The sequence below is a fragment of the Clupea harengus genome, chromosome 13, assembly GCF_900700415.2.
Source record: "Clupea harengus chromosome 13, Ch_v2.0.2, whole genome shotgun sequence".
Classification (NCBI taxonomy): domain Eukaryota; kingdom Metazoa; phylum Chordata; class Actinopteri; order Clupeiformes; family Clupeidae; genus Clupea; species Clupea harengus.
The window spans coordinates 21,624,686-21,649,131 of record NC_045164.1 but is presented as its reverse complement, the minus strand read 5'-3'; the positions used below and the strand labels follow the sequence as shown (position 1 = coordinate 21,649,131).

At 44.6% G+C, this 24,446-nt stretch overlaps 1 protein-coding gene across 1 annotated transcript in view; it reads right to left on the bottom strand.

Moving 5' to 3' along the window:
- The window catches only part of dntt (deoxynucleotidyltransferase, terminal), a 71,722-nt gene that overhangs the window by 30,001 nt on the left and 17,275 nt on the right, over positions 1-24,446 (bottom strand). Inside the window, 4 exon segments of the mRNA XM_042709613.1 lie at positions 7,771-7,873; positions 17,252-17,384; positions 19,657-19,780; positions 20,227-20,298. Coding sequence (XP_042565547.1) covers positions 7,771-7,873; positions 17,252-17,384; positions 19,657-19,780; positions 20,227-20,298 — 432 coding nt within the window.

The following is a 24,446-nucleotide window of genomic DNA, read 5'->3' as shown; positions in this document are numbered from 1 at the left end:
GAGGTCAGGAGTGAGAGACCAGGAGTGAGAGGCTACAGGAGTGAGAGACCAGGAGTGAGAGGCCAGGAGTGAGAGGTCAGGAGTGAGACGCCAGGAGTGAGAGGTCAGGAGTGAGAGGCCAGGAGTGAGAGGCCAGGAGTGAGACGCTACAGGAGTGAGAGGTCAGGAGTGAGAGGCTACAGGAGTGAGAGGCTACAGGAGTGAGGGGCTACAGGAGTGAGAGGTCAGGAGTGAGGGGCTACAGGAGTGAGAGGCCAGGAGTGAGCGGTTAGGAGTGAGAGGCTACAGGAGTCAGAGGCCAGGAGTGAGGGGCTACAGGAGTGAGAGGTCAGGAGTGGGAGACCAGGAGTGAGAGGTCAGGAGTGAGAGGTCAGGAGTGATGGGCTACAGGAGTGAGGGGCTACAGGAGTGAGAGGCTACAGGAGTCAGAGGCCAGGAGTGAGACTACAGGAGTGAGAGGCTACAGGAGTGAGGGGCTACAGGAGTGAGGGGCTACAGGAGTGAGGGGCTACAGGGTTCTCTGCATCATTTACTGCGTGCCCTTTAGCACAGACAATTTAACAAGAATGTCTGGTTATGGGTATGGGTATGGGTATGGTATTTAGCAGATGGTTTTGACTTACAAAACATTAGAAAAACATTACACACACCAAAAGTATAAATTTAAAATACAAATTTAAAGCAATCAATTATTATTAACAATAACAATAACAGCAACAATAATAATAATAATAATACTAATTCCCAATATATCAAAACTATGTTTATATTTATAAAGCGTGCCTCATCCAAAATAACTAATTATACAGTTGATTTCTAAGTGCCAGTGGTCCCCTGTGGTAACCCGATGTCCTGGGGTTCCACTGGCACTCCACATGCTGATTATTATCATTTTACATCAGAGAATGCAGAACACAAGACCGGGCAGGCAAAAGAACAGATACAGTAATACAGTGTGTGTGTGTGCGTGTCCACCCGTGTTCGCGTGTGTGTGTGTGTGTGTGTGTGTGTGTGTGTGTGTGTGTGTGTGTGTTTGTGTGTGTGTGTGTCCACCCGTGTTCATGTGTGTGTGCATGTGTGTGTCCACCCATGTTCATGTGTGTGTGTGTGTGTGTGTGTGTGTGTGTGTGTGTTGAGGCAGCACGAGTAAGGAGTAGATGGAGAAAGTAAGATACCGAGAGAGACAGAGAAGGAGATGGTCGAGGTACCCGTGAGGAGGCGCCAAATTGATTTCCTCTGGGCTGCGTCCCGACCTGATTATTCCGCAGGCCTGACCTAGGACACAGCTAAGGCGATTAACATTACAAATCGTCTATTTAATTCCGAACGGGCGATAATTGTTGATCCGCTGTGTCCCTCTCGCAGGCCATAAATCTGCGGGCAGCAGCCTAAAGGAGGGTAATTGCAGACAGAGTGATGGCTCTCGCCCCTTCCTCCAGCCTAATGGCCGCTACGTTCAAATGAAGAACACACTGCCAGAGTTCCAATCACTTAAAACTTTTCTTAAATACACAGCATCTCTCTCACTCGTTCTCTTGTGTGCTCGCTCACTCTCTCTCTCTCTCTCTCTCTCACTCGTTCTTTTGTGTGCTCGCTCACTCTCTCTCTCTCTCTCTCTCACTCGTTCTCTTGTGTGCTCGCTCACTCTCTCTCTCTCTCTCTCTCTCACTCGTTCTCTTGTGTGCTCGCTCACTCTCTCTCTCTCTCTCTCTCTCTCACTCGTTCTCTTGTGTGCTCGCTCACTCTCTCTCTCTCTCTCTCTCTCTCACTCGTTCTCTTGTGTGCTCGCTCACTCTCTCTCTCTCTCTCTCTCTCTCACTCGTTCTCTTGTGTGCTCGCTCACTCTCTCTCTCTCTCGCTCCCTCTCTCTATCACCCCCTCCCTCTACTCTCATAAAGTGCAGCATATGAATGCGTTGCCAAGGCAATAACTATGACAGTAATATGAAAATGTAAAATGATAACAATAACAAATACAAGTCGCAAAAAACAATGAATTTAACAAGGGGGACATTAGAAAACAATATCCTCTGTGTAAAAATCCTGTAAGCATCCCTCAGACTACGGTAAGCATACTGAGTGGTGGATGAATGCAGTGGCCTCTCTCCCACTTACAGTATAGCCTACATATGAACTGTTTAGGAATCCATTCTGGTAAATATAGATTAATGTTGTTGCCTTTATTGAAGAAATACCCCCCCCCCCCCCCTCTCTTGGGCTCAGCAGTCTGCCATTGGCCAAATATAACAAATGTGCTCTTGGCAGCCGTGCTTTTGAGCTCCTGAGCCCGGGTTGGAGGACCTGCCCCTGCTGTACACAGGAGGACACATACATATATTCTCTTAAATACCGCCACAGGGAAGCTCTATGTCATCCTCTGCTGTAAACACACTTCTTAGGAAGTGGAGATATTCCATCTCGTATTTGAGCTACGTGATCAGGAACTGTTACCCTGTTCACCTTGGTTCCCGCCCACCCACCTCCTCCTTCCCCACCCCCACCCCCCCTCCCCCCCACACAGAGGCACACTTCCTCTAACTCCCATGCCACGACCCCATGCTGTAATTAACTCCCGTTAACGCCGATATTCACATCGGCTCTGACGGAATTCCCCCGGCCCATCTCTCGGCGGGATCGGGCGGAGGTGCGCTTCTCGTGTGCAATTACAAGGAACATTTCGCCTCCCCATCAGCGCATGACAAGAGTCATCAGTCACTCGGCCCCGCTGCTACCGCCGCTGCTGCCGCTGCCGCCGCTGTTCCCAGTTCATGAGAACGGCTTAGCGGCCAACCGTCAAATCCTCCCGCTCTCACATGCTATTACGAATGACTGATGTTGTAATCATCAATTTAGAGAGTCTTCTCTGCTATCTGACATCTAGATAATGAATGAAGTATAAATTCAACGTCTTTACTTAAAGCTACAGTACGTACGTTTTTATATTTACGTTTGCAGTGATTGCAGAAAATGTGGACATTTTACCAAAAGGTTTTGTGAATCCAGCTCATTGGATAACCTGAGTAGCTCTATAGTGATATTTCCCACTGACATATTCCTGGGAGGTTCTGCCTTTTAATCAATGAGGAGCTCAAAGTCGTGGTCAGTTTGTGGATGAGCTGGACAAAGCAGGGAGGTGGACGGAAGGGAAGATGGATTTGTGGGCATCTCATCTCATGACACAAACTGTTTCAAAAGTCATTAGAACAGTGATACACCTATCACGCATACAACAATGGCAGCCACAAAGCAAAATGGAAAAACAAACAGATGAAAAGCAGATCACCAGAGAGAGAAAGAGAGAGAGAGAGAGAGAGAGAGAGAGAGAGAGAGAGAGACAAAGAAAGAAAGAAAGGACATGGAACTTTGCAAATGCTATCTGAAAGGTCAGCATTCTGGGCTTCATTTATTCATTTTCAGTCAGTCTTTTCAAGTCGTCCGGCAAACAGCTGACGCACCAGCGTGGCTCAGACCCAGAGGACAACGGGAAGCGTCCGCTTCCGGGAGCGCGGGCCTCTCTGATCTAATGTCACCCTCTCCACGCCTCACGCACGCAAACTGCAAGCTCTGCCTTCAAGTCCCCCAGATTAATGCGTGTTAACAGAACACGTTTGAGGCGTGTTTGACTTTGATTCGCAGCTTTGAGTCAACTGGTGAGACTGATTGCTGAAATTACCACAGCATGGGTGATCGTTACAGGGTAGATAAGTGTGTGTGTGTGTGTATGAGAGAGAGTGTTTGTTTATTTCTGTTCCCTTGGAGGCAACATGCTATCCTATGCTTATAGATGAAATGGGCTTTCTGTCGTATTTCTCTTTCCTTGATGGTGGTGTACATGTTAACTTACATTATGTACAGTTTGAATGACTGAATAAAAGTCTATCTACAGTATACATCAAATACATCCATATACATATACGTTGCTCTCACAAGCCTACACAAAGGAAAGCACTGACTACCACTGACATGCCAATAAACACATGCACACCGGATCCAAAACACAGACGCACACACATATAATGTACACACAATTCATTTTTCATGTAACCCGTCCTGCGGCTACTCTGATGCCATCATAACCCGAACATTACCCGGCCCGATGCTGTGGTGTATAGAGTGTGGTTTATCACATCAAATTACCACAGCGATTCCTCAGACACAAGCCGTGGCCCCATCCTCTAATCTGACATCGAGTCTCAGGACGTATCTGTGTCGTGAATCACCCCCACCGGCAAGCCTGAGCTCGGTCTCATCTGTCTCGCATGTAAGCTGCTGGCTGACCTTGTCTCTGCCCCCAAGTTATGCTTTCATAACCGCTGGGGAGAAGAGGGGGGTGGGGGAGGGGGGAGGGGGATGGGGGTAAAATGATGAAGCCCATTTTTGCAAGGACGTTTTCAGATGGATGTATTTTTACCATCCCGCAGGCCTCTGAAACAGAGGGGAAAAAAAGAACAGGTGGGGTGAGATGAAGAGAGTCACGGGTGATACTGAGGCTTGGTGACGCTGCGCACCACACCCCCCCCCCCCCCCACTACACACCCTCCGACAGCAAACTTCCCTCCAGCACACCTCCCATGGAGGGTGTTTGGGTTGGGAGGTAAAATGGCGGATGACAAGGGTACACGCTTTGGCGTCGACCTCCGCTACCAGCACTTAATCAAGGGCTTCACACATACCTGCACTTACCCCTGGGGGGCCCCAGCCTGGTGGCAGTGCAGCTGGGGTGTCTTCACACCACCCTCCAGTAACCCCGCTCGCACTTAAGGCAGTGCAGTGCCCCAGGCTGTGTTGGCCCGCAGGTGCAGATGTTTTTAGCGGCTGGAGTTAACGCGCTAGCTAACGCTAGGAGATGTGCTAATCAGCAGCACGGCTGGATGTCGAGCGAGGGAGAGCAATGGAGGAGGGATAATGGGTCCTGTGTGTATTTTTAAACCTGCAATGACAGTGCTAGAGATGTAGAGATAGTTGCAGGGAGAAAGAGAGAAATTAGGGAGGGAGGGAGGGAGGGGTGGAATGAGTGAGAAAGAGGCTAGTAGTTAAGAATCATGCCCATGCATTTCATCAAATGCCTCCTGCTCATTATTTCTCCTAGCTCCTATCGACCACTTGGAGAGGGGGGGGTGGCTGGTGGCAACAAGTAACCCCACAGGCCCCTCTACCAATACTTCTCTCTCTCACTTGGACTCAATCCACACACAGATGCATTCTCAAGGGGAACGCCTGCCTACACTTAACCAGAAACTTCTGCTATCTATGCAAAAAGGTTCAACAGGGAAAAACACTTCTTTAAATATTTCCTATTCTGTACTTTTCCTCTCTCTCTCTCTCTATCATTATACCGTGACCTGTTAAAAAAAATCACATGTTAATGACTCCAGCTCATCAAGAATCAGTAGCGCAACCGTCTCACACTCTGTAGGCAGCAGGACTCACACCAGCGGCAGCTCTCTCTCTCTCTTTTTTTTTAACCTGCAGTGAATCCGCAAGCAGCAGGCTTCGGAGGTCCCCAGAGCACTGTGGATAGCCAGTGGGCCAAATCACCTCCGCAGAGGATATTCACCGGGCCCGTGGATGATTCCTACTGCACAGTCTTTCAATATAATAGTGCACTTACCAGGACACGCTGTAGGTACATATCCACACAGCTGTGCAAGCTGCTCCACACAAAAGCCCTCAGGTGCTGGCCAGCAATGTGCACACCTTTCTCATCAACACCTGGTCTCTTATTAGAACACCTTGGTCCTCCTGAAACTCTTGACCCAAGTCTCTATCAGCTAAATCCATCGAGTCTCCCGCCTGTCCCTTGTCTTACTGCTCTCCTGCTCTGGAATGACTGTTTCCATCTCTCTTGCCTGAAAAAGTAATTTTCTCTTCTCCACCTCCTCAACCCCCAGCTCTCTGCCCTTCAATTTGTGCCCCAAATGGTTGGTAACAAAAGGTAAAGAAAAAAAAACTTCCACCGGAGACCGTTTTTAGCTTTTGGCTAAAAGTGTTCTGTCCTGAGGACCCAATTTCAGTCTGGAAGAAACCGGCATCAACAAACTGTTATTTGTGGAAAATCGGTGAAAACTGTTTGCTTTTTTTGGGACGAATCTGGTAGCAGCCCTCAAGGATACCAGATTTCTTTTTTCCCCTCCAACAGGTGTACCTTTGAGGTTGACCATTCAATCATCTACTCGCTCTCTCAGCTCCAGAAACCGACCTACACAGGAAGCTGAGATGAGCAAAGACACACAAAGACAGATAAAGAACGACAGAGGGAGAACGACAGATGAAGAACGATAGACGGAGAGATGCAGAAAGAGTGAGACGAAGGGCCAAGAGACCTTTAGACTGACGCACAGAATGACGAGCAGAAAATGCGAGAGGCCATCAGCCGATAAAAATAGAAAGACAGACACAAGTCACCAGGCCCATCATGGATCTTGGTTCCTGTATTTAATGCTGACCCGATATTTTGTTATATTCGTATTATATTCGTATAGGTGTAAGAAGTTATTAAAGCTGACACATCCATATTGAAGAGGACAGAACCCTGCCATTCCTGAAGGGGTCAACAAAGCTTTGCTTTTTTTCCTTTCCTGCTTTTGTTCTTGGAGTTGAGAAAAGCACTCTAGGGCGCTGAGCCTGTTTATCACACGCGTTTGATGTTCTGACCTATTTAAAGAATAATGACAGTGTAAGTGTTTTTCTATTAAGAGCAAGCACAGCGCCTTGCTTCATCTCACACACACACACACACACACACACACACACACACACACACACACACACACACCAACCAACCCTAAGTAATGCATAAATCAACACATACGCAAACATACATATGCAAAAATATAACCAGCACATAAGCACACACATGCAAATATACACACATATTACCGTACAACACACACATTTAGTACTGTAGGCAGCTCTATAAATGCACTTGAGAACATCCAACACCTTCCTTGATATTTGATAGAATGAGAGCAAATCCTCCTGCCACTCGTTACTTATTAGTCCAGGCACTTGAGCTGTTGATCTGCTTTCATCTCCAGAAGACAGTACCCTCAAGACTCCAGCAATCAATATATATATATAAATAAATATGCTTATATGTATATATATATATATATACACTTTAAAAAATAATTCCCACAGAGAGTGAAAGACAGGGGGGCAAAGGGCTGCTTGGGTTCATCTTTGCCCTTCATCCAAGCCTGCTGAGAGACAATCAGTGCATTTGCCCATCCCAAGTAAGGGAGAAAACTCTTAAGATCTTAAGATATCCTGCTCAGGTCTTCTCCAGTACTGTTTCCATGAGTGGGATAGTCTGACAGTGTCTCCATAAGGTGCCCTTTCTAATGATGCACTCCATATGCACTCTGTGATATACTGTAGGTGATATATTATATATATAGGGGGCGTGCGGTTTTGGGTGGGTATATATTTTACATGACGTTCATGACCCCAGCTCTCATTACTGTAGTGGCATGTGTGGAGGCAGCACCGATCTTATGCATCCTTGAACGCATGTAGGACACCAAGAACAACCGCCACCTTTGAATAATGCAATGCTAATGCATTCACAAGCATCCATACAACTGTAAATAGACCTTGAGCGTTGTGCAACCACTGCTGTGCGGCAGTTATGGAAACGGTATGCACTCTAGCTCTGTGTATGAGTGTACTCACTGCATCGGCTCTATGGAATGAGGGGGGACGTACTGTTTGCCTTTTCATTCCAGTGGAGGACTTCAGTACGCGATCAGCATTCAGCCTGCATACTTACTTGGTAGTTGAGTCTGTCTATCACCCGGAGCAACAGCCCCTCTTCGGTCCCCATCTCAGGTGTGGTCAATATGTAGTCCACGTCATGGCCAAACTCCTTCCCCCTGCAGAGAAGACCGAACCCCAACATCACTCACAGAGAAGACCGAACCCGAGTATCACTCACAAACCCTGCATGCACAGCAACAACAGCCAGACTAACACAGGGCCCAAACACTGGATGTACTTAGTAACACTTGCTGGGTTAATCAAGAGAGAAGGCTCGTGTCTGGGCATAGGGATGCTGCCAGGGCATTGGTGTGTGTGTGTGTGGATAATGGCTTCCGGTGGATTTCTCCCATGTTCCAACAGCCAATTTGTCATGTGTCATTAGGTCCACCAGCCTGAGCTCTTCGAAGTCGTCTCAAGCTTTATGAGATCTCGGGCGCCTGTGCTTGGGATTATGGTAATAAAAGTGCCAGAGACTCCGCGGCAGAAAGCGACGCGCGAGAACAAATACTAAATCTGTTCATCCCAAGACAGGCGGGCCGTCAAAGTCACCCCCAACAACCCGATTTTGCTACTGTGACTGATGCATTGTTCCTCATATTTTGTGCTGCATTAAGATCAAGTCTGATTCAGAGTAAAAATGTAAAGAACAACCCACAAACAGAGAAGTGTGTGATCATTTGGTCTGCGTGTCATGTAATGCGCAGTAGGTGCTTCACTGAGCAGCATTTAAACTTGGGCATGTATCCTAACTAGCCTTCATTCCATTTGGATGCTGAATATGAGCTCTCTGCATGCTGCCGTCAGCTTCCACCGCTTTCCTCCTATTTGGCTCCGTTCATTTGTATTCCGCTCCTCTCAGAAGTCGTTTCCTATTTCCTCATTATGGTTTCCTTCATGAACGTTCCTCCCCGATCTAAATGTTCCTTAACCTGCATATAGTCATGTTTGTCTCTAACTCTACTAAGAGAACCTCACACACCCATTAAACACACACACACAAACACACACACACACACACACACACACACACACAAATACACACACAACAAAGCCCCCAGACACCCAACTCCCTTCCCACACCCACAGTGTGTGAATAAGTGAGAGAGGAGAGAGAGAGAGAGAGAGAGAGAGAGAGAGAGAGAGCGAGACAGAGACATTGCGCAATGTGTGCACAAACAACAAAGAAAGCAAACATACTCCTCTGCCTTTGATATGCAGAGCAAGCTATGGAGTTAGTGAAGCAGATATCCAAGAGAGAGGCCGAACTGAACTGCCTGAAACCCTGAAAGCTCAGGGAAGATGTTAATCAATCACTGTCTCCCCCCGAAGGCTCTGTGATTTCCTCCCAGACGTTTTTCTCGGGTCGGCCTCGCTGGCCTCTCACAGACCGTGGTGATAGTCTCCCCACAGGCACCGAGCCATATTCTCATCAGAACTTTCACTCCAGACAAAAAAAAAAAAAAAAAAAAAAAAAAGATATGGAAAAAAAAGAAAGAAAGAAAAACAGTGTTTAAAAATCATGGGAACCCATAAGAGTTTCAGAAGCTCAGATGGCACAAAAGAGGCCAGCTATGGCAGCAGACATGAAAGGGGCCCGAGGAATACCCCGATACAAAGAGAATCAACCCAGGCTGCTCAGGGAGGATTAAGGGCTAAACTGTCACACGTTTTTGATCCCGCCGGTCCTGAAGGAAGGCTAGCTGCTGCTGCCGCTGCCTCCACAACCTGGAGCCTAGGTGGGGCTCTGTGGAGCTAAGCTAAGCTAAGCTAAGCTAACCACCCTCCGCTGAAAAAAGCTGTGAATGCTGGGGTTGCTTTAGCGGGCCGATCGGCAGGCCTTTGATGGAAGTCCACGGGCGGAAAAGTGAATGGGTGCAGATCCTCACATCTCACGGTTAAGAGCACAGCAAAAGAGAGAACAAATGGCTCCAGTATCGCACCTACTATGGATGTAGAGCAGAGGTGCGTTTGATCTCAACCACCACTGCCACTGCAGTATAACAGTGCACGCTACAGGGCATTAACAAGGGAGAGTGAATGAGAGAGAGAGAGAGAGAGAGAGAAAAGTAGACAGGAAGAGAGGAGAAGCACTGTCTGTCAGTGGTCAGTGGAGGTCACAGCGGTATGGATGATTCAAAGGGGGTAAGAATGTGACTGTGGTCATTGCAATTCAGTCAGGCAGACTGGCTCTACAGGGTTCATTTAGCAGACTGAGGACAGAAAGTCAGTATAGTTGTATATAGTTCTATTCTGGTTGTATAGAATGTGCCTGTGAATTTAGATTATATGTTATTTATTCTTTGCAGCCATATACATTTTAAATTCTGGTATTTACAATTTATATATAGCAGTATATCTAATGGCAAACACCCACCCACAAACACACACACACACACACACACACACACACACACACACACACACACACACACACACACACACACACACACACACACACATATATATTTATATATACAGTATATATATATATATATAATTATTACATTACAATGGTTTAAAATTGTAATAGGTTTGATATATTGTTAAAATTGCTCTGCCAACAATTTCATGCATAAACCAAGGGCTTTCAGTTGTACCAAAATAACCCTGCATCGTTTTTACAGGAGTGAGACATTTATCTAAAAGCATTTTGAAAGCACAATGAAAACCAGACTCCTCACATCTGTCAGCTCTTCCGTTTGTGCAGAAGCTAAATCAAAGCTGTCGCACTTCTGTCGGCAGCTCGAAAAAAGAAAGTAGCCGAGGCCCGGGCGGAGAGAGGTTGCAAAAATTGGATGAGCATGAACGATATCATCAAACTTTGAGAGAGCATTCACCAAACAATAGCAGACTAAAAAAAAAAGTTCTGACTAGAAGAGACAGCATTGCAACAGCAACAGCAACAGCAGCGGCAGCAGGTTCCTGATGTCCCCGTTGGTGAATCACAGCAGATGTCCTTGTAATTAGCCTGCACATGATTGGCCCTCTTAAAACAGTCACTCTCCCCGGATAGATACCTCTGCACTGTGCTCATCCCCTCAAGTGTTTTATGCTGTTTCTTTTTCTTTCTTTTTTTTTAACATATGGAAACGTTAAAAATGGCATATTTATTTTGTATATTATTTCTAGGCTGCACATGAGTGTTAATTAGTGCAGTGTACAGTCCAACACTCTGACCGGAGCACGGTTTCGCGCTCGCTCCCATAAATAGATCTCGCATTTTAGATTCACCTTGCCTCACAGATGGAGCGCCACAACTTCCCCTCAGTGGACAGAGGTAGAGGGGGTCCAGCGACTAGGACGTGATGACAGGTTTCTAATTAGCACCAGCAAAGATGCTGAAGCTGACCCCAACGCAGGATTGCGAGGCACAAGGAGAAGACTCCCTCCAGGGCTCTATTTGCAGTACCGGCAGAAAAACAGCTGAAGTACACGACCAACGGGTTCGTCCTAAATAAGAGCGACGGTGGAATGACTGCTCATTCTAAATTAATAAACGTGTCATCTGCATAAATACGGTTTACATGCAGTCAATTTGGAAGGAAAGGGGGGGGGGCTTGTTATTCAAACGTGCGCCCGGTGAGTTAATTTGGAGTGAGAGCTCTATTAAAGCGAGCGTGGCAGCTTTTCACCAGGTACTGCTGGCATGGGGTTTTTAGTGGCTTGGCGCAGCGTATATTCCCTTCTCTAAATCAGCCCCAGTCAGCAAATAAGGGAAGGAAGAGAGAGAGAGAGAGAGGTAAGGGAGAGAGAGATAGACAGGGAGAGAGAGAGGGAGGGAGGGAGAGAGAGATAGAGAGGGAGAGAGAGAGAGGGAGGGAGGGAGGGAGGGAGAGAGAGATAGAGAGGGAGGGAGGGAGAGTGTTTGGAAGGGGAGGGCATCTGTGCCGTGAGTCTTCCTTCGCAGCAAGGTGATGTTTTTATCTCTAATGGTAGAGCCTGACAACTCAGTGTGATCATTTAGCATTAAGCACCACTCTCACATCCCCCTGCCACTTCTTCTAGCCGTCTGCCGCGTCTCTTAAGGAGGAGCAGATTGATGGACTTTTCAAACGGAGCCACCAGGCACGAGGGCAAAACAGCATCATTCGCTGAACCTACAAAGAATGTCATCTGTGTGGCAGCTACGGCTACCTGCTGGGCCTCCTTCTCAAAGCAGGGTGCGCCATATAGCCCCTGTTGCATGCGGGATAGGCCTAAATTATTAAGTGTTTTTTTTTTTGTGGTGCATATGAGCACAAATAAAATATACATGTTTATTCACAAGATGACAGGGCACAAACAACAGATGAATAATGCAGGGCTTTTGGAAATGTCCCCGTGTGCCGAGTACTGCACAAACACCTTTAAGTATGTGGGCTCTGCTCGCCAGAAATTATGGCTGTAAAAAAGAGAGATTCTGCAGCGATGCTCACTTTATGTCTGTGTGTTTTAATGGGCTTCCATTACCAGAAAGCCCGTTGAGACTGGATCTGAAAGTCTCAGGGACAAAATATGTATTTGTTGGTCAGCTTCCACTCAAACAGTCACAACTGGCTTATGTGTCACTACAAAAGATATTTTTAAAAGTCAACAGACTGCATTTTATGTCTTGTTTTTTTTCTTGCTTAAATACCCCATTATTTAGTGTCTGAAGCCAAAACTTCACTTGTCTGAAGCCACTGATGAATAAATTAAACAAACAGTGGCCAAAACAAGATGTAGTCTTCACAGTTACACTGATTTGTAGGAATTTTTATGGGTTTTTTTAACAGCCGGCTCTTGTATGCTTAATTAAGCATTATCAACAGACAAGGAGCAGGACAAACAAAAAAAGAGAGAGAGAATGAAAGTAAGACACAGAGAAGGAGACGAAAGAAGATCAAAGAAAAATAAATGATATGCAAAGGCATAATAAATCTCTCTAGAGTCTCTGTAACTTGCTAAACTCACAAAGTCACCATAACCCTCTCTAAATTACAGATGTCAGTTAGATGAGTTTTTAAAACAGTAAATTAACTTTTTAGTCTATGGATTTATGGACGTGACATTTGTCAGTGGATTATGTTCAATATATGAACATTTCTTAATAAACACCGTGCATCCCCCCTTTAGTAAAAAAAAAAAGTCGATAGGAGGAGGAAAAAGCAGCAGATGATTGGGAAACCCATGATGATGATCCTGAGGCGACTGGGAGTAAAGCGTAGTTTCCAGTGATGCCGTGCCGTCCTTTCGCACTCTGATGTGGCACAGACAGTTGTGCTTCCTATCTATTTTTAATCCTTTTCCTAAGCATCTCAAAGCCTTGTCACCCACCCGGCACAGCTGTCCCTTCAATAAAGCTAATGTCAGCTGCGTCAACAAATCCTCGACACGCTTTTCCAGTAAAGAAGAGCCGTGGCACTGAGCATTTTACAAGAACATGGACTCTTATTTCCAGAATTATTTTTTTTAAACCCTCTCTGCCTTTGAAGGGTGTTTTTAAAAAGAATGTTTGGCTTTGTGGGGATTGGGTTCACTGCCAAAGCTGAATGCCATCTGAATATTTGCAAGTAGCTTTGAAATTTAGTTAAAGGTTAGGCAGAGCAGAGATCGTTTCTCGGAGTCATCCAGAGAAAGCTGGGAATACGTCTTCGTGAGTGACCAGACAGCTTGGCCATGAAGGGGAGGCTTTGAGGATAAACGCCCCTAAAGTCTGGAGAAAAAATCATCAGACCAGTGAAAGCAGTGAGAGAGTTCGAGTCTCTTTTCAGGGCAATTAAATGTTTGTAGTCTAAAGAAATATCTTTTAAAGCACAAGATTGTTTGATAGACAGTGGGTTTACATAGAAAATGTTTCTAATCTGTAAAATGTTCATATAAATTGTTAATTTCAAAATGATGATTACACAGTAAAAAAGTAACACTTAACAATAAGGGTACAATTCATACACTTAAGTATTGCTTAACTAATAATGATTTAATGCATGAATTACTGCAAGATGTATCATGAATTTCTGTTGCTTACCATGAACTAAATCACTTTATGTTATTACCTCACACTTACTTCATCAACAATGAATTCTGTACTTCTGTTACTTCTTACAGTAATTGATATGAAATTAGCTGGATTCCATGCATCGGTAGCCTCACTCCCTGACCCCTTAAAACAGCTATCCGGAGTTCTGTTCCTAAACTAACAAGCTAACTACCTAAAAGGCATGCAAAAACCTTGCCAACACCACCAACAGCCCAGCTGACACTGATAGAAGCTTGCCACTACACTACCTGGTGTCTTTTGGCAGTATAGCTGGCAATGTCATGCGTGTGAAAGCTTTTCTTCCATTTTTGCAGGGTGTTCCATCCCGGAACACAGAACTACATAGGACATAATCTGGATGGCTAGTGGGAAAGACACAGGTGTTTATCTGTCCTTCACATGACCATATGCTATCAAAATGAATTTGAGGATGGTACCAAAACTAGTTGCCAATAAAACCATACCTCAAAAAGTGTCAAATTGTTGCCTAGTGTTACTTTAAGAGACGTGCCAGCAACAGATTTTAACCATGGGTTTTGATTTTTGAGTGACAGCTCAGTGCCCCTGGAACTTGTTCAGTGCAGCAAACGCAACAGATGATATTTTGTCCGACACAGACAGCGAATTTTGCTGGATTCCTACAAGATTAATAAAGTGAAAGCATTGATATATTATCTGTGTTGCACTAGACATTTTGTTGTGTTGAGTTAGAAGTAAAGTTAGGAAGTGCTGTGTTAATTTTTACCAAATAACGTTATCTAACGTTGACATGTTATCTATAACTATTGCTAGCTGAGCAGCTAAATGTTATTGTTCTCTCTCTCTGTGTGTGTGTGTGTGTGTGTGTGTGTGTGTGTGTGTGTGTGTGTGTGTGTGTGTGTGTGTGTGTGTGTGTGTGTGTGTGTGTGTGTGTGTATGTGTGTGTGTGTGTGCGTGAACTGAACGGGCACATGCAAAAGGATGCATTTGCCTGAGAGACATTCTGGCATTTTCAGACTCAAAATAGATGCTGCAAAGTAATCACGTCCTTGTCTGGTTTTGTCCAGTCATTTTCAGCTGACATTCATCATTAGTTCATGGTGAACAGGAATTCATGATACCTCTTGCATTAATTCATGTATGAAGCCACCATGAGTCATGCATTAGTTAGGCATTACTTAAGTGTACGAATTGTACCCTTATTGTAAAGTGTTACCGATTTTGCGAGAACACATTCAAATCTAAAAAGGGAAGTAAAGAAATGCAATGCAGTGTCTTAGAAGTACGTCATCTTGTTGACTTAAAGACTTCCACGTAGCCTTGACATGCTTTTCATCAAAGATCACTGCTAGCCAAAGACTATCCACTAGCCAAAGACTGTCCACTGAAGTTGGCTTTTCCTGATGTAGTCCCACAGTTTGTCTTTCAACCTTGAACCATCCACACACATATTCATCTATCAGACACCTTCCATTGTCTTGTTAGTGTGCTGGTTCAAAAGTCCCCTGGCCTAAATTAACTGGAAAACCCAATATCAAATATCCTGGCAGTGAACTAAGGAGCCATTTACACCCACCTTTAGTGGTCTTTCACACTAAAAACCTGTCCAGTCTCACACTCATGACAGTTATCTTCCTGTCCTGATTAACTCTCCATCTGCTTCTTGGAGATTCTTACTAAAAATAACTGCAACCAACTCCACCGCTCGACAAACTACACAACTGTTATGTGAATATCCTTCTTCTCCCTACAAAATGTTTCCCCTGTTCATTACTACCAACCTGTTCCATCTCCTTCCACATGCTGCCAAGTTGCATCTTTTTTTTTTCACACATTGAGACTCCTCATTCACCGGTAAACCTTTTACTTCCTTTTGGATCTGTACTCAACACACCTTAGGCACAGATTTCCCCTCCTTTAAGGGAATAGCAACATGGACACATGAAAAAACGGTAGCTGAATAACAGGACGTGGCATATGTGCATTTGGGCTGTTCGGTACACCAGCAGTCACCACAGGTGAAACATGCCATTGTGTTCGTTTTGACTGTGGGAATTTACATATGCAAATGTTGGGTTTTTTCATTGTTTACGTCTCTCCTGAATACAGGTCATGGGAATATGCCAGCTGTTCACACACACACACACAAACACAAAACAGCGGATTACCAAAGTAGAACTGAACATTGCAAAAGCTCTTCAGGGACTTCAACTCAAACACTTCATTAACAGAAAAAGAAAAATACAAAAACGTGAAGAAAAAAAACCCCATTGGCTAGATGCTACTTCTCATCTTTATCCTCGTAAACAAACCCAGAGCTAAACAGATGATTCACTGCGGCTTTGTTACTTCCAAACAAAGAGAGAGAGAGGAGAGAAAGTTTGAAAACACAGCCAGAAAATAACATCTTTGAAGTCCAGCGCTCAGACGTGCAGCAGGAACTATATCTTGGGTTATTTTAAATTGCGTCATTATGTCCACGCTACAACAGGGAGAGAGAAGAGAGAGAGAAAGAAGGAGCGAGACACCTCTGTCTTAGCCGTGTGCAAGTTCTGAAAAACAGTTTTGGCATCTGCATCTCTCCATATTTTGCCGTCACCTGCGGCAACAGGGGAGATGGCAGCAGTTGCATAGGGAGAGGTGTCTGCTGGATAAACAACAGAAGTTTGTCACTCCCACTGCAAGCTGAGGGGAAAAAAAGAAAACTGTTCCTGGCAGGCCAGCTTGCCACTGAATTATTTAAGATTAGCACCAGTAGTTGTGGCGAAACTTTTTGAATGGCTCTTCCTGAACCTTGTGCTCTAACAATAAGACTCAAAGCAGGTGAGCGAGTCCATCGTGATACGAAAGAGCACAAAGAGAACCATAACATTAGCAGTAGTAGGTGAACTAGCACAGAGGGCCCTCTGCTCCCCCCCGAGGCCATTTCTTGTGGCAGGGGCCTTGGATGTCATTGTCATTGGAGGATGCTTTTCCTTGCCATTTCATGTTATTATCAGATGAAGGTCGTGTGAGAACGCTTCTATTGCATGTCAGACAACACAGAGACTAGCTCTCTCATCCATGGTCAATTAAGGCCTTGGCCAGGAGTGGAATGGAATGGAGAGGAGAGGAGAGGAGAGGAGAGGAGAGGAGAGGAGAGGAGAGGAATGGTCTAGTGGATACAGGAAGACTGAAAGATTTAGTTTTTCTCTAAAAGGCATCGGGGCAGATTTTGTTGGGTCTTTGTTCTACTAAGTGGCGGATTGAAAGGCTTAGTGTTATTATGTTTTTTTTTTGTTAGAGGAAATGCAATTTCCGTACAGTCATACAACAATAGGCAGCCTTGCTTTTACATGAGCACACACATGCACACACACATACACAGACACAAAGAGTGTATCACAGGAGAAAGATCCCCAAAAGACCGAAGGCAGACCTTGAAAAGACTCTCTTTCTGACAACTCAAACAAAGCGCTTAAGTCTGAATGTTTAAAAATGTTGCTCTAGTGCTGAAAGATTTGCTGTCTTTTACCTGCGGAAGCCTCCTGTAAGGACCACAGAAGCATTAGGTGACATTTCTTGAACGGTCTCCTTGACGATGCGCCCGACTGCATGGGCCTCAGCTTTGGAGACTGGTCTGGTGATGTCAGCATAGTAAAGGAAACCTGCAAACAGCATCCAGTTACACTTAGAGCTCCAAGTCTTTGGATGGAAATGAGCAACAAGCCATTCTCACAATCAGTTCTGATTCCTTCTTTCAGGGAAGTAAGAAGTGATGGCAAGAGGGTTTGGCGGGGGGGATTAATTGGTACCTGCTAAGAAAAACAACTCTGAATATTTCCACTGCAAATGCAGCTTCGAAATATGCCACATTAACTTTATCTGACATGTGTAAATGTACTAAATGTACTACTAACTGCAGAGGTCATAACAAGCATTGTAATTAAAGATGTCATGGCATAACATGTCGACTTGACAACGATGTTTGAAAACTTTCTATGAGTGCCAGTGGGGATGAGAGTAATAAATATTCATGTCGGTGACTCAGTGTTCCCCCGTCAGTTGGTACGAGAGGCTTAGTTTGGTTTCACACCATTACATTTACAGTGCCAACAGTAAAGTGGTAATGATTAGCACAAATCCTCCGTTTAGGTCTCCGTTAATAAGTCCACGCTTTTAATTATTGGCAGCTCGCTAACTCTACCCAAACACAACCACCTCCGTCTTTTAGCTTTCAGCACTAAGGTTAGGCCTTCTAATGCATAGGTGAAAAACATTAATCACCCATTCAGACGAAGCCAGTCGAGCACTTCATTAAATCCACAACAGGCAGGAATTCCTAACACGGCTGCCTATATCTTCCATTCCACAAATATATTTAATCCAGTTCATTATCCCTACTAGTGTCTCCCACAGACACCCCATCCATTTTTCTCCACTTTCGACTACTCTCTGCAATCTTCCCCCCCAGACCAGAAATGAGTATGGTGTTGACGGGGATGCTCTGGCTCTTCCATCTCGCTGTGCCCACCTGTCCAGTCTTCCTGTCTAGCACATACTTCCATCGCCCATTCTACCTTCAGCATCCTGTCGCTTGTACTTCATCACAGAGAGGAAACAGTGGGCATTTCTGGGTTTGTTATGGTGTAGACCTTTCTTTCTTTCTTTCTTTCTTTCTAAAAAAACCTCCTCACAGTGTGTGAGTGATTACATTATCATCTTTAATGGTGAATAAGCTGCACTGGCTGGCCCAGGGAACATTGCAGTCAGCACTGGTAAGACTAAAAGAGGAGGTTTTATCTTTGGTTCTTTAAAGACTATGCTGGTCCACATGAGGACATGCTCCACTGATTCCCTCCACCAAGCAGCGCCTCCCTGTCATTATGGTACTCCAAACGAATGGAGACATCGCCAGCCACCCTGTCATTATAAACCTACACACACACACACACACACACACACACACACACACACACACACACACACACACACACACACACACACACACACACACGTCGGTACTCCAAACGAATGGAGACATCGCCAGCCACCCTGAGAGGAACTAGGCACTAGAAGAGCTCTAGGAAAACACTCAGTCCTGCACCAACACACAGACGGCATTTAGGCTCAGATCCTTTCGCTATGACATGAACAGATTTTCTCAAGACAGTATTTTCTGTTAAAATTAGTTTCATGACTGCATATATATATATATATATATATATTTATTTATTTATGAGTGCACAATTGATGGAACACTACTTCAATGCTGTTTTACAAAGGCATAAGTTGTTAAAAAGGTCATGTTTTTTTTTATTTTGTTTTTAAAAAGACTTGTTGTATGTGTTTTAAAAGTCAACTTAAAAAATAGATGCTAAAAATGTCAATTCTCGAAAATAATTCAGAAAAGGAGCAAACAAAGGCAGATTAAGGAAACGAAACCATCATAATTCACAGAATGATTTTGCAGGGAATGTGCCGACCTTTGTGTGGATGACCTTTTCACAGGCCTGATTGATGAGTGTGTGCGTTCGCCTCTCAGTCTGACACAAAAAAAGCGCTACCCTTTAGCTATTTGAGATGCCTTCTGTTTTTTCGCTGTCATCTCGCGGGTGTCACACGGGCCCCCATATGGCTACGCATGGCGCGCCAGTGGACCGTGTTAATAATCTAAAGGACACTGCTGCTGTTCTCTAAAATGAATCCCTCTCCCAAAGGATATAAACACCTAATGCAGATGGGAAGGAGACAGGCATCACGGAACACACTTCAACAAGGCTCCGACACACACTAAAAAAACCAAAAAGGGTACCTGTAACGTGTCCGACAGGCGAGCGTTTCTATCAGGCAGGAAGGCACACATGGTTTATGTCTCACTGTGGTGTGTCTCGCGAGTCGGTCTCGCGTGAGAGATTTCCCCCTGCTGCAGAGTCTCACCTGCCTGCTGCATTCTGTTCAGGTGGACGTGTGGCTCGGAGACGATCTCCTCCAGCGTGCGAAGGCCTCGCAGGTACCACTTCTCCGCCGTCTTGGGCCCCACGCCAAACACACTTGTGAAAAGCTTCCATGCGGGAATAAAACACACACATATATTCACATACACCCACACACACACAGAAACACACACACACACACACACACACACACACACACACACACACACACACACACAGAAACACAGTGTTGTAACACAATATGCCCTTTATACTGAATCACTTATAGTGGACTAACAAACACTATATGATCAACTCTGGGGCTAAATGGAGATAACACACCCCAGGCACTCATTAAAAGCTGACAAGGATTCAACCACCAAATCTCCCCCACTGACCACAGTGCATCTGTGCAGCCCTGAAGATCTTCTCGAATTCTGCTTCAAGCTGTAAAAGTCCTTCAGTTCACCTCACCGGGCCGCTTGGGTAAGGCTGATGTGGACTGCTATGATTGGGTAAGGCTTGGACTGCTATGATGCACATCTAGTCTCATTCCACTGCTCAAATCACTTACCTTCATTGTTTGGAATTTCTCATCGCTCAGTATGGTTTCAACTTTGGAGGATCTGCCACACTCAAAGATATCCTGTAAAAACACGATTAGGATTTTTTTTGTTTTTGTACTTTTGTTGTTTTTTTATGTTTTGTTTTGTTGTGTGTTTGTTTGTTTGTTTTCCCCCATGTCTTTCTATCTATTAAGTTTCACAAGGGCAAGTTTTTACCCAAAACTCCCATTACGGTTTATGGTTCAAGACAGCAAATTCAGATAAAGGTTGACTGAGTGCAATAATGAGGAAACCCTTTGTGTTTTTGGAGCCCCACTACTCTATCGGAATTCTCCACGGCTCGGTTTTAAAAATGGGTTTTGTGTTACCAGTTGGGTAGTTTGCCCCTCCCCCGGGCACAAAGCTAATTTGCTGGACACATTCACAGTGTCTCAATATCACAGTCATCAAAGCCATGGAGGTAGCTCACAGCCCAGCCCAATGCAGGAATAAATACTCCAGACAGAGTAACTGCTACTGCAGAGTTGATCCTTATCGAGCACAGCAGTAAAGGTACTGTGGCAAGAGAAAAGAAGGGAAACTGATAAAAGTCATAAAATGTCTCCTGCTCTGGCTCTTAGGGGAAACTGTTTACCATTTTAATTAATGCCACTTGTCATTATTCTTTTGTTTTGCTTTAATGTACCTGAAGAGAGGGTTTAATCTGTCTGTGTATGTTTGTCTCTGTATATATGTCTGTGTATGTGTGGATGTCTGTTTATATGTATAGATGGTGTGAATTTATCAGATCTCAGAATATGCACCAACAAACACAGACATACACACACACACACACACACACACACACACACACACACACACGCACACACATACCCACACGTGCACACACATACCCACACGTGCACACATACCCACACGTGCACACACATACCCACACGTGCACACACATACCCACACGTGCACACATACCCACACATGCACACACACATACCCACACATGCATACACACACACACATACCCACACGTGCACACACACACACACGTGCACACACACACACACACACACACACACACACTCCTTTCACTCCATGGCTGACACATCAGCAGTGCCGCTGCTAGCCATTTTGGTGCCCTAAGCATAAGTCCTTTATGATGCCCCCCCCCCCCCGAGAAAAAAAGTTTGTTTCTGCCAGTTTAACATTTTATTAAAACGAAAAAGAACAACTTCCTCAACCCCAAGTGAGGGACACTTTCTTCCAGGTGTGCGCGCGCGCCAACAGCTGACCAACAATAATGAAAATCGCAAGGTTTCATTAGCCATACCATAAACCTATAGCCTGGATGCCAGACGAATTTAGCCACGCCCACAAATTATTTGGTCGGGAAGTTCGGTCTGGTGTCGCTCCGTTGGGGAGAAATTATCTCCTCACAAAAATCTGTGAGGAGATATAGACCAATCAAATTGTCAGGGCGGGCTTTATACGATGATGGACAGATGATCAACCCTAACGTAATCAACCACGTCACCAAAGAGCTTTTGGGGTGAATTCGTTTTCAACAAACATGGCTGCCGTTGGAGAGCTGAAATGTGGAAATTCGAGTCTGTTTTAGAAGACATTGACAGCACATTCATTTTGAAAGAGGAACAGAGAAACGCGATCAAGGCATTTGTCGATCGAAAAGATGTTTTTGCCGTCCTTCCTACGGGATCCGGTAAAAGTTTAATGTATCAGCTGGCCCCATGGTCTACGTTATGGTCATACTACGTTGCTCTGATTGGTTGTAGGCCTATCCAATTGAGCGAAGAGGCCTTTTTTTTCTAGTTCGGTTGAAACACGCCCCATAATCACAGCCCAACGGAGCGGTCTCAGACTCATATTCTGACTAGAATTATGAGTATGACATCGTCAGGCTAATAAACCTATTCATTTCAGTGTAATTTTGGCAAACCACTACTGTACTTGCTTGGATGTATTGTTCATAGTAATAGTCATGACAATTATTACAAGTTTCTCTCAAATTTCATGTTGTTTTCTTGAAATAGCATTAGACCAAGGCTGCCCAATTTGGGGCCCGCGCTCCGATCAGAATCAGAGTCAGAACGTCATTCGTTAATCAGCATTTTAACCCATTTCGAACAGGGCCTCTGTCTCAACGTCCTATGTAACTCAGACTGGTTGCAGTTCACTGCCTGGCCATAGTTTTAACATTGTTTTAGATGGGTCAAGGGGGGGCGCTATTTACCTCTTGCCAGATCCATAACTTTGCAGCTAAAGTTGTAATTCCTGGTTGCTATGGTTATCTAGCTAAGGCTATGGTTAGCTAGCTAAGGAAACTTTTAATAACAAACGATTTAAATGGAAGATTTCCGTTTGCATGAAATGATAGCTAGTTATCTAGCTAATGTTATAGTCTCCTCGATTTAACTTCTACAATTATAATGGGTGCCTGTGACACTTCGTATGAACGAATTCATATTCATGAGTTCATATTCACACATATTAACACCAGTTCATTATGTGTAAAGAATGCTGATATGAAATATGAAAACAACCAGTAGTCAATGTGCAAGCTTCCAATTTAATTTGATTTAAGATACTCTATTTGAGTTGGGGCAGTCTGTCCTTCAGTCGAGGCATGATGATCTCTCGCTACAAGTTTCACCTGTTCGTGTTGGCGTAACAAATGCTTGTGGAGTCAAGTGCAGTTGAGAGGCGCTTGTCTCCAGGGCACAGATTACACTTAACTGTTATATTTTTCTCTTTTCACGGATACAAATAAAAAAGGCTGTGATTGGAATACGGGACTGGAGCTGTCCCTGACGGGACAAATCAAAATCACCCATAATATTTCGGGATGTCCCGGACAATTCGGGACGGTTGGCAACCCTACTTGCACCTAACATATAACATATTTGAGTGTGCTAACATTAGCAATAACGTCAGCTAGTTCGAGGTGTATGCATAGGCTAACCATTAAATTAGCAGCACATTTCCCGTATTTAACAATGATTACACATGGACTTACCTGAAAGTGATGCACGGGCATCATCTCGCAGTTTATTTCTCTTTCTTTTGTCTGCCCCTGACACCTGTTGTCTTTTTGAGGCCATTTTCGAAAAGCTGACCTAGCCTACTGTCAAAGTTCGTCAGGTCACTGAGATAGGAAAGGGCACCCACGGCAAGCTTGGGAAGTTGAGTGTGGGGGGGGGGCACCAGCGTAACTTTTTTAAGCAATTAAATATATCTCTTGTTCTGCCTGTTTTGTGATATACATGCTTAAAAGGTCCCTAATATTTCTATACTGAAATAATATCGGCATTATAATTATTATAACTATGATGATTTTTCAGTTGCCTATTTTTTGGTGCCCCCACAGGAGTTGGTGCCCTACGCACAGCGCGTAGTGTGCGTTATGGGAGCGGCGGCACTGCACATCAGCATCCCGTCACACTGACTGAGCGGACCTCTGACTGTCTCTGTCCTCCGCGCTCTCTCCTGTCTCAGTGACTTCAAAGTGACCGTCACTCCCGTCTCAACCTCTCCACCCCACTGCCCGCATCCATCCATCGAACCATCCATCCATCTATCCATCCATCCATCCATCCATCCATACATTGCACTCGTTTTCTTGTTTTGTTATTTTTCTCTCTGCTTCTTAAGCCCATAATAATATATTAAATATATTAAAAATAACATTTTAACAAATAAATATTTGCACCATTCTCTTTCATTCCCTTCATTGGATTACGTCACGCATGTCAAAGAACACACTTAAATGGTGTAAAAGGCACATTAATGTATCACATAAATCATTTTACAGCCTTAAAGAGAAAGATGGCACCTCGCTTATCTTGATTCCCAAGGCTCGTGTAAAAAAAGATTCCTCATTTGCATGATTGAACTGTGAGTGAATTTTCTCACTCACTCACTAAACTATCTTCTCTCTCTCTCTCTCTCTCTCTCTCTCTGTCATCATGTGATGGCTGCAAATATCAGTGAGTGGCTAAAAAGAACAGAGAGAGAGAGAGAGAGAGAGAGAGAGAGAGAGGAGTCTAGACAAGAGCACTATTAAAGCTACTTAATGCATTCTCAAAAAAACAGAATTCACTCATACACACACAAACACACACAGTCCACTGCCTTCACTGGCTTTTCTGATTATTTTCCTCCCACTGCCATCTCACTGCAATCTAACCGGAGAGGCACTATCTAAGGTTTTATCGCT